This window comes from Armigeres subalbatus, chromosome 3 (assembly GCF_024139115.2).
Source record: "Armigeres subalbatus isolate Guangzhou_Male chromosome 3, GZ_Asu_2, whole genome shotgun sequence".
Lineage (NCBI taxonomy): Eukaryota > Metazoa > Arthropoda > Insecta > Diptera > Culicidae > Armigeres > Armigeres subalbatus.
Genome location: NC_085141.1, coordinates 272,229,535 through 272,241,031, shown reverse-complemented (window position 1 = coordinate 272,241,031; position 11,497 = coordinate 272,229,535). Strand labels below are relative to the sequence as shown.

General features: G+C 42.1%; 1 protein-coding gene across 1 annotated transcript; it reads right to left on the bottom strand.

Annotated features, from left to right (window-relative positions):
* Positions 1-325: 325 nt before the first annotated feature.
* On the bottom strand, positions 326-3,140 carry LOC134219788 (uncharacterized). The gene is made up of 4 exons (XM_062698654.1): positions 2,827-3,140; positions 2,593-2,760; positions 2,226-2,513; positions 326-2,167 (listed from the first exon to the last, which is right to left on the bottom strand). Exons 1-4 carry the CDS (start codon positions 3,116-3,118, stop codon positions 1,473-1,475), a joined length of 1,443 nt encoding a protein of 480 aa, XP_062554638.1. The 5' UTR covers positions 3,119-3,140; the 3' UTR covers positions 326-1,472.
* Between the last annotated feature and the right edge of the window lie 8,357 nt (positions 3,141-11,497).

Here is an 11,497-nt window from a genome sequence, read left to right as displayed (position 1 = left end):
ACTCTTATATACCGCACAGGTCACTTCGGCCTTAGTCTGAATAAATAAAATAAATATCAACTGTCATACAAACCTGAAACGACCTGTGCACGGTAACCCTCTATTCGAACCAGCCCAAACTATCCAACGACACCCAAAATATGAAACATAATCGACTGAGCGTGGCAAAGCAAAATCATTTTTTGAACCACCATTTTATTAGTTTGCTACTATCGGTGTCGTTGTTTAAATTCGCTCCGCGATCAGTTTTTAATACTTTTTTCGGGTAAAAATAGCAGTTTATATTAAGTTTCCGCTTCAATCAAGTGACTGATTTTCAAAAATTGAAGATTAATCTGTATTCGATCAACATTTCAGGCTGCTCATGTGCGGAGAAGTGTGTGAAAACTTTGGTTTTGTTTTTCTTCATTGAGATGTTTTTTAAATTTTAGATTAAGTTCAACACCGCAGTTCAACTTTGGCACAAAATGGGCACGAAGCTGCTGATTTATGCTATAATTAGAGCCGGAATACATTGGTCTCTTTGAAGAAACATGTTCATTATCACGAGAGGTAAATAAATAGGCTGTGAAGAGGTTAGCAATTTGAATATTAAACTTTTTTTTCAATGCTATTCGATGTATTCGAATGTTGATGGGAGAGGAGTGCAGGAGGTGTGGGGTTGAATGGTCCCCGGTGCCATATTTGGCTGCCATTTTCCAAAGGAATAAAAATAAAAATTTGCTTCCATGAGTCGATCGAGTCTTAGAGCATCGACTCACGGATGTTTGACTGCATGTATATCAGCTTGTTCACAAATGTCGGATAAAAGTAAGCATAATTTTTTCCATTCATGAAAGACCTTGGAAGAAAAAAAATATAGAGCAGAATATGTTCTCCACCACGGCTTATGTACCAGATGCCGGGCTGTTGCTCATTACACAAAGTGGTACTGAAAGCAAGTCATTGCCAAGAGTAGCGTCGGGGCGCTCTGCAATTGCAGTTTTGTGTTGTTGAATTTTTTGTTCCTGGGTGACATACTTTTAGAAGAATGAAAAATAACTAAACCGTTTTGTGTTTCGGTAATTAAAAATAAGTATTAAGATTCCTGGTTACAAAAATTGTGCCATAACTCAAATCTAAAAAAAAATGTTTCAAGTTTCGGATAGGAATAGAATGGCTTATTATAATTTACTTGAAGGTCCTAGGTTCTACGTTTGAAAATGCCAATTATTCCTTCAAAGGTCCTTTCCTTCTATGAAACTTATTCTTAATTCAGTTCCACTTTTAATTTTATTCCATTAGTTGTGGCGGAGATTCTGATCTTATTATGTTTATTGGACGTATAGTAACGTATACGCCATTTTCCAATACTCATCGAGCTCTTTAACAGAAAAATATAAAACAAGCATGTTGAAATTTGTCGCTTACGTCACTTTCTCAGATTACGGCAGTTCAATTAACTTCATAATATGTCACACGTTGTATTATATTTACGAAACTTCAAAGGATAATATATTGTTGGCCAAAGCTTCCGATGGAATAGTGGGAACCACGCGCATAAGATCGTTTACGGCACAATAACTGACTGCACCTCTCGTTAAATTCGAATTGATGGTCGAGTTCCATCCATAGGATTCACCGCCAAGGCTACATATCGGATTGACATGCACAAATGGATTATTGCTGACTACCAGCGCAATTGCTGCGTCCAATTCTGGGAATTTCACTATTTTCCACAGCCATTTCGGTACGGGAATTCGCCCGTCGCTTAGCGTGAATTTAGGACAATTTTCCGCCCGCGAGCAAAGGGATAGTGTATCGAATGTTCCAGTATAGATCTTGTAAGTTTTGCTCGAATTTGCGGCCAGTGTTCGCACGTTGTTTTCCAAGTTCTTCCAGTTACCATTGTTGATTTGCTGCCACATGCCAACGACGTTGATGTAGAAGTAAGTCGACCACTGCCAAGTGGTGAACAGCTGATCTGCATCCGGATTGAGATGGCCCCGCTGTAAATTGCTCAGATTGTAGTAGTCATCTGTAGATCCCTGTGGATTGGTTTCGTTTGGATAGGATCTGAACAGATTGGTGAGTTCATCTTTCTGCCAGGCAATATTGTATGCCCATGAAATGTTCCTATGGGAAAATCCTGCGCTCTTGAATTGCGGTTTACTTGAATAGCATTTATCTATAAACAGAGATTATGTAGAAGCATTCTAGGTGGATTCCAAAAGTTCTTTTCTTACGTGAAATTTCATTTCCATATAACGTGTGAGTGGTGTAAACAGTAGTTGCCGCTGATTCGTTGAAACATAAATGATAAAGATCGAAAAATTTGTATCCAATGATTGGGAATGACACATTGAATCCAACTGCTTTGTAGGATCCTGGACACTGAATGTTTGAGTCTCTTCTAACGTTTCCTGTGGCTCTTTGATCACAGTATACGTTAGTGATATTTATTATGTGGCTGTTGTGTACATATTTGAATATGTGCCCACCAACACATTCAATTTCGGCAGACACTCGATAAACTGAAAACAAGAATACATATCAATGTTCATGAAGAACAACATTGGGTGAAAATTTTGCCACAATAATTGTCATACATACGCCCGTTTATGGAATTCATTTGGTCACTTGACGAGGGACATGCAATCCAAGACTTGTCTCCGACATTCCAATTTAGATAACCATCAACGGGAATCATCAGTGCTCCGATATCCAAGAAAACAGGTTGCTTCTCTTTTAGATGTCGTATGTATACTTCACACCCAGGACCTTTGCGAGTAAAAAGTATGTTACGCGGGCGATTGACAATGATCCTGCACTACTACTGATACATACGAGGTCGCTTCTTCCCAATCCCGGCAGCTGCTACACTCACAACAGCTACCGCAGCACCGCCGCCCACTATCTTGCCAGGATTATCGGAAACAAATTTCACCCCTTTCTTATGTACCTTGGGAATCACCTTGGAAATTAGTTTCGCAAATGGGCGGTATATGAACTTTGGAAATTGTGGCTTCGGTGAACGCTTCTGTCGAGGATTTTCGCGAACACCATTGGTGGATTCGGCAATACAGCTCAGAGCGATAATAACTAGTATGAATAAGGTTGTATGACACTTGTTTAACATCTTGGATCCTCAAAGCACAAAGTTTTGCGAATGACTAGTTATTTGCGAGATGCCGTGTTCCATTTATATGCAGATAAGAAGAGTGGTTATTCATCAACTGTGCAAATAAGGGCTTTCCAAGAAACTATTACAGTGCTCTGCACAACGATTTTTCTGTGTTCCACAAATAAGGCTATTGCAATGGTCGGAGCTTTGATATGAAGCGAAGACAAAGTGTACATCTTATCTGAAAGCTAATTGTTCTACAAAACAGCTTGACAGGGAATACAAGATTCAATATTTCAACTCAGAACGCGCACTGTTGGAATATGCCTGTTTTACTTTTGATAACAATCATTACAATTATCATTACTTTTTACATATTCATCCTATGAAAAATAAATGAATGAAAGTTTGATTGAGCAAGTTTTTTTGCTAAAAGAACCGATGAAATTGGTGTTTTATTTCTTTGTTTCTAGATGAGATGATTGTTATAAAACCTTAGTAGTTTTTAATTAAAAAAACAAAAAATGTAACAAAAACGTAACTAAATATGTTTTGCATTTGAACAAAAACATAACTTGATGTGTTACATGACAAGTGATGAAAGTAACTAAAGTTATTACGAAATATTTTATTGAAAAGAACAAAGTTATCTCTGGTTGTGTTACAAGTGTTGCTATTCATAATTATTATGTCACCTTTTGTTATATAATCATATTATTACGATGTTATGTTACTTATCCGGGACAGAGAATTTGTAACAAAATTACTGCAGATTGTGTCATTTGTAATATATATTGATATAATTGTAGTATAGTTTTGTAATGGCTAACTGGTTACCAACCGACAACAAACGGAACGCGTGCTATCGCAACGCAACAACAATTAGGGTAAGACGGTATAATGCGTCCCCCTCCTAAAGTAAAGTGACCAGACATCCCGGATTGTGCGGGGCAGTCCCGGATTCAGCCTACTTATCCCGCATTGCCAGGCGTCCCGGAAAATGTCCTGCATTCCACGATGAATCCGTAAAGTCTTGAGAATCCATGGAATCCGTTAAGGTCTGAGGGAAGCTCTCTCGCGGTAGAGCGCTATTTTCGTACTAAAATGTCTATAACTCGGAATTGGGAACGAATTTCGCTTATCCCAACTGACAATCTCTTTGAAATTTATCAAGGAATGTTCCTACAAAATTTCATGGACCTACTATTTCCTAAATTTGAATTAAGCTCTAAATACTGAACAATTGTAGAACTGAAATTCGCTTCTCAGTACCTCTCTCCGATGATTTGAGGTACAAAGGAACCGAATTTCGCAAAACCCAACTGACAAAAGTTTTGAATTTTTCAAACGATCATTTTGATGTAATAAAAAGTATATGTCACCGCAATAAATTTAGTAGGAAGCTCTTTTTGCTTCAACCAAGTTTTTAAAATTTCATACAAAAGTTACCATTTCGGGAGAGCAGCCAAAAGCATATTTTCTTGTGGCGTACGGCAGGAAAGGAGCGATGAGAGCGGTAGAAAGTCCGTCAACTTTGTATCTAGCGTGACACTAGAAAAAAGCGTATTCCTATTTGTGACCACGAGGATACCAAATATATTAATTTAAATCAAATATAGGAACTTGATGAGATAAACAATCGAAAATAAATAAAACAAATAAGACAAATAGAACAAATACGCAAAATAAAATAAATAAAACAAATAAGACAAATAAAGCAAATAAGACAAATAGGACAAATAAGATAAACAAGACAAATTCCTACGGAAGTCCCTCCAGGTATTCCTCCAGAAAATCCTCCAGAAGTTCCTCCGGGAATTCCTCCGGAAGTTCCTCCAGAAATTCCTCCAGGAATTCCTCCAGGAAATCCTTCAGAAATTCCTCCAGGTATTCCTCCTGAAGTTCCTTCAGGAATTACTCCGGAAGTTCCTCCAGTAATTCCTCCGGAAGATCCTCCAGTAATTCCTCCTGGAATTCCTCCGGAAGTTTCTACAAAAATTCCTCCGGAAGTTCCTCCAGGAATTCCAACTGAAGTTACTCCAGGAATTCCTCCGGAAGTTCCTCCTGGAATTCCTCCGGAAGTTCGTCCAGTAATTCCTCCTGGAATTCCTTCGGAAGTTCCTCCAGAAAATCGGAAGTTCTTTCAGAAATTCCTTCGGAAGTATCTCCAGGAATTCCTTCAGAAGTTCCTCCAGGAATTTCTTCGGAAGTTTCTCCAGGAATTTCTTCACAAGTATAATCAGAAATTCTTTCAGAAGATCCTCCAGGAATTCTATCGGAAGCTACTGCAGAAATTCCTTCGGAAGTTCTTCCAGGAATTCCTTCAGAAGTTCCCCCAGAAATTCTTTCGGAAGATCCTCCAGAAATTCTTCCGGAAGTTACTGCAGAAATTCTTTCGGAAATTACTGCAGAAATTCCTTCGGAAGTTACTGCAGAAATTCCTTCGGAAGTTTATCCAGAAATTCCTTTGGAAGTTTCTGCAGGAATTCCTTCAGAAGTTTCTCCAGGAATTCCTTCGGAAGTTCCTCCAGAAATTCCTTCGAAAATTTCTCCAGGAATTCCGTTGGAAGTTTCTCCAGGAATTCCTTCGGAAATTCCTCCAGGAATTCCTCTGGAAGTTCCTCCAGGAATTCCTTCGGAATTTCCTCTAGGAATTCCTTCGAAAGCTCCTCCAGGAATTCCTTCAGAATTTTCTCCAGGAATTCCTTCGCCCAGGTTCCAGGGCGTGCGAGCGTGGGGAGATTTCGAATGGTGAGTAATCTAAATAGAATTTATTCATTACACTTTAGCTTTATAGTTTATTCAGCGGTATGGGCGGCGATGAGATACAGTGATTTATTGAGTAGCCGGATGGTCGTCGAATGACCCGGCGGTTGTTGGTCAGATGATCCTCGAATGACCCAGCGGCGTCGCGTCCGCGAGGCGTTGCTTGTCGACGATCTTATGGTCGAGATAAATTCCAGAATTTTCACCCGTTGATGGAAGCCGATAGCACGGCATTAGTTGGCACGATGCGTGAGAAAAACTGGGAAGAACAATAGCTGTCGTTGTCAGGACGCCGTATGACAAAATGGCGTTCGTGGCGTGTTACCGCCCGTCGGTTCAGGCGAGAAGGCACCTTCAGAAATACGTAGAAGTCCCGGCAACTCTGGGCAGGATGTTAGCAGGCTCGGTGGTTCTCACTTGGCAGGTCTTGCCAAGCTCTGGGACGACCGGCTTGTACACTACGCACCGCTCGCTGGAAGTTGTCTCCCGACCAGATAGCTTTGGTCCACGGAAGTCGTCTCGAGAACTGGGGCCAACAGTTGTCAACCCCGGAAACGAATAACCAATCGTCGGCCAGTCAAATGGTAATTCCTGGCAACTACCGGCAACAGGACGCCGACTTGTAAGATGGCGTTCTCGTGTTAATAGCAGTTAGTGAGAGGTGTCTACAGTTGGTGAGAGGCGTCGAAAAGTCGTTGAAAAGGCGCAATCACCACACACGCACGTAGCTGGATTCCCACTTAGTTCGTTCCCAAACATCACAATATCGGACTTATCTCCAAATTGCGAGTTTCACGAGGAATGAAATAAACTTCAAATATGCTAATTGACTGTAGGATCTTAGTATTTCGTACCACGACTGATCGTTTTCTTCCTTTTCTGCCTTCTTCATCGAAGCCTCTGGAGCTCATATTTTTGGTAACCGTATTCATTTGCCACCCACTTTGCCAAAATTCACCGCTTTGATTCATCGCCCACCCGTTTTGAAATGACGGTTAGACACTAACTTGACAAATTATTTCCCTGCATTCCAACACCATACACAAAGTGTTACCATTCGGTAACAACCTGTATCAGTTATTGGAGGAGGGCCTTCTGGAAATACGTCAAACGATTGATTATGGATGTAGTCCCCGAGATGTATTACTTTGAACCAGTGAATTTGTGAATAATTTGTCATGATTTCCCATAGCGGAATTCTGGATTTCGGCGCCCCCTAAAGCCTGGCGCCCTTGGCGGGGGCCAACCCTGCCAACCACACGCTACGACGCTGGCGTTAATGCATTTAAGGTGGTTTTTTGGAAATTGAGACAATTTTTACTATGCGTGTTCGGCATTTGAAATAAAGTTCGGCAGAATAAAATCATTCAGAATTGATAGTTACGAATTGGACCCTCCTTAGCCTAGCGGTAAGATGCGCGGCAATAAAGCAAGACCATGCTGAGGGTGGCTGGGTTCGATTCCTCTCTAGGAAATTTTCGGTTTATAAATCTAGACCAGCATTTGAAAAGGGCGTAACAGTTGATCTAGGAATTGTCTCGACTTCCCCGGGCATGAAAGTATCATAGTATTAGCCTCATGATATACGTGGAAGTGCTGAATGAACACTAAGCAGCGAGGCGACAATGTCCCAGTGGGGGATATAATGCCAATAATAAGAAGAAGAACACTGATTTCTTTACCTCCGCTATAAGTCCCTTTGCCTCGTATAAGTAATCAGCACTTAAGAGATCAGTCGTCATGAAAAACCTGATTCTTAACCTTATTGTTATCCATGTTTATGCTTTCTCTCGCAATGTACCTACCTTGAATTGCATTAATTATTATCTTTCTCTTCCCCCATATTTCAATGAAGTTAACTCTATCAATAACAATGATTGATTAAACATCAATTCACATATCGAAGTAGTACATTGTCCATAATATTTCAATAGTATTGTTGTCCAATCAAGCAATTGCCTCACCCACAGCATTTTTGTAAATAATCCATATTCATATCCCAAAACAAGCTTACAGTTATCCAAAAACACTCCAACAGGCATTCATACCTTCCAATAGCGAGATGTCCGGAGGTTGCACTCGTGCCTGCTATCATTCAATTTGTACAGTACGTAGTTGTTGTTTGGGTCATTGTTCAAATGCTAATGCTAACGGAAAAATTCTGCAAATTAATTTATAGTGAAATTCAACTGACGGTTGACACTTGCCAATTCGGCTCTAGTTTAATAATAAATAAATCAAACGGTTTTAAGAGAACTAACAACTTTTCGGTGCAGTTATGTACCAGTTGTTCTGTTGAGTTCAACGTAAGAAAACGTTATGTACGTCTCGATGAGACACAGAGGTAGATGCTCGAACTTTCAAGTCCACGAGTGGTTCAGATTTCAATTGTAGTATGAATTTCAAATTAACACCGTCTTGAAGTGGATTCCGCCCTTCGCTCATGATGATGGGCCGTATCGATGCTCGAGTTCAATAGCCGTCACTTCCACATCGCAGATCGGATATCTGTCCGTCCAGGCTCCGAACGCAGCCCTTCGAGTCGCATATCCAGCCGTTGGATGCACAAAAGGTCGAGTGTGAAGAAACATAAACTCTACACACCTTCCCAATTGAATATGGGACGGGACCGCTCTGTTTGGGTTTTCTATCTGCTGAGAGGACCCTACGCCACAGCCGTCGCCCTTCGCTTCGGCGCTCATCCATCAGCAAGTGTTGTTTTCCTTTCCGAAAAATAGAAAAACCGCTTTCAAAATGCTTTTGACGCCTGTTTCTTGGTGTTATTTTTATTTTCGATAGCTTTTTTTTCGGCGCTGACTGTTGAGAGATGCTTTCCCGCCGAAGATAGGTGAGTTCGTCGAGCAAATATTGAGCCCGTACAAATAAATGCGCCCGGTCCGTCTGGACGAGCGACGTTGCTGAATCGAGGAAAGAATGCATTTGCGGGTGTGACGCGTCCCACAAGCTGATCAAACGAGATGACGATGGCGCGGGATACGGTAGACGATAAGAGTGTGTACAAAACAGTTTACAGTTTTGACGCTGCGTGACGTTAAGTGGACGTGAATTACGGTAAAGATGTTTGAATTTAATTATTACTGGTCGGAATAGGAATGGATTTTGGTAGTTGTTTACTTAGCACCTATAGTCATTATTGTTAAGAAAATGCAGTTAGTAATCAAATATGGCAATGTTCTACATATTTATAAGTGTTAATTAGCTATCAATGGTGCATGATTCTCCGTCGAATGTAACATGCTGTGCGTAAATCGGCCAAAGCTCTAAAAAGTTCCAAAACGTGTGTCTACAAAATAGTGTACACTCACGCACACACACATACCGACATGACCTCAGTTCGTCGAGTTGATAAGTATATAACTGGTATATAAAGGTTGAAAAAATCTTTTTTAACCTCAACCTAAATATAGGCTTGATTATGCTCTCTTATAATCGCATCGTTGTGGTTTTCAGCTATTTCGAAATTACCAGATAAATGATATTACAAAAATACATAAATGACGTGGCATAAAAAAGAATATGTTAACTCCAAGTGAGAAAAATTATTTAAGCTCTTTTAGTGAAATGTCTTAAACTGTCATAAGGGTCATAAGACAAGTTTAGTATTCCTCATTTAATTCTCATTCGTCCATTGCGTTTACGTTTTCGCTTCGTCACGTTGGCGTTACTTTCTCACGGACCCGTCATGGGAGGCGCGGTGGCCGACTCGGTAGCAGGAAAGGTGCCGAAGCGCACTGCTATTGGAGGCGCGAGTAACCCCTAAGGGGCTGAAATGTACTTTTCAGCTCTGCAACGAGGGCGTGAAAGTGATGCCGGCAAACAAGGACCTTCATTAATCTGTCGTGGAGTTTCTCGAGGTCCACAAGTATGAGTACTACACTCATGACCACCCCAGCACGGCGACGCCGCTCAAGGCTTTGCTGCGAGGACTCCACGACATGCAGAAAGAGGAGCTTCAACCACAACTCGAAAGTTGCGGCCTGAAGCAAGTTCACTCGTCACGACGACAAGGCAATCATTTCGCGATCAGCTTAACCTGGTCCATCTGAAACACGGCTCCACCACCTGGAAGGACCTGTAGCTGTTCGGCGTTATAAATTACACCGTCGTTGACTGCGAGCGTTGACTAGTGCACCGCGACGTCACGCAAAGCACCAACTACTTCAACGTCGGGCACTGCGCCAGGAACTGTCGAATGAAGCCGCGCTACAACAAGTGTGGTGAACCTCGACGATTAGGCCAAGATGAAGATGGCCGATCGCAAGTGCACCAACTGTGGCGACAAACACCGGGCTACCACAAAGGGCTGTCCAAAGCGAGCGTAGTTCCTGGAAATCCGGGAGAAGGCTTCCACCAGGACCCTGCCGAAGAGCTACCGAAGAGCGATTCCAATCCTTCCACCACCGTTGCAACCGCGCAAGCGACTGGCAGCAGCCGCTGCATCGGTTCAAACTCCAGCACCGCTGGCTCCATCCTCCAGCGAATGCCTCCCGCTCCATCCTCCTGGATTCCGTCGGCAACCGGAGAACGAAAATGTCCCACCGGAAGAATCTGCTTCGCTCTACACCCCGGTTATGTTATCAAATAGTAGTTTTGGGATTTAATCTTATCGATGCCATTGAATGCTATTCTGTATGAAAATTTGAGCAAAAATATGCGAAACAAAATTAAACAAAACAAACATGCAAAGACAATGGACGAAAAGGCCAAATACTTGACCTGTAAAAAAAATTGCGAACGCAAACACATGAAAATAATCATAAATTTAACTTAGAACTAAAGAGAATATTCTAATACATAGATAAATTGTGTATCTGTGGCGAAAATGTTCAGTTTCTGGTTTCTGGAAGTTTTCGCTTCTATACGTTCAGATAAACTTCCTTTACCATTATTCCGTCAATGACTTCGTGATCTCCAAAGCCAGACGATTCCATCTAGCCCTACCTGACCTGCAAAGACAATGAAAAATCTGGCAGAGTTTTTTGACAATTGAAAATGTTACAAGAATTTAACTCCACCACCTTGGGCCGGTGCGTCTCGCAAAAGGGCGCCGCCTACAAGAAGTTGGCGGAGGAAGTCCTAAGCGAGAAAGGCAAGGTGAGGACACTCACGACGGAGGTGAATCTAAGGGTTAAAGACCTGGACGAGATCACCGAAGTCGAAAAGCTCGTCACAGCCTTGTGGTGACTGTGTGAAGTGGAAACGCCCACCGCAGCCGTTCGGAGATCCGGCAGGGACGCAAGTAGCATTGGTTCGATTATCTGCAGCGGACGCCTCCAAGGTAGTCAAGTTAAGGAGCGTCAAGACGGGTTGGTCGGCGTGCCCTGTGGGCATATACGAGCAACTCGAAGTTTGCTTCAATTGCCCGGATCCGGGGCACAAGCAATGGGACTGCAAAGGCCCTGACAGAAGCAAGCTCTGCCGACGTTGCGGATTAGAGGGACATAAGGCACAATGCTACACGAACCCTCCCAATTGTTTGATTTGTTCCAGCAAAGCTGTGAACAGCAAGCACCCCATGGGGGTTCGAAGTGCCCGGCGATTAATCGTCTAGGGAGCGGATGGTCTATCGAGTAACCAGTTTGGCTTCCGAAAGGGTAAGTCGACCGT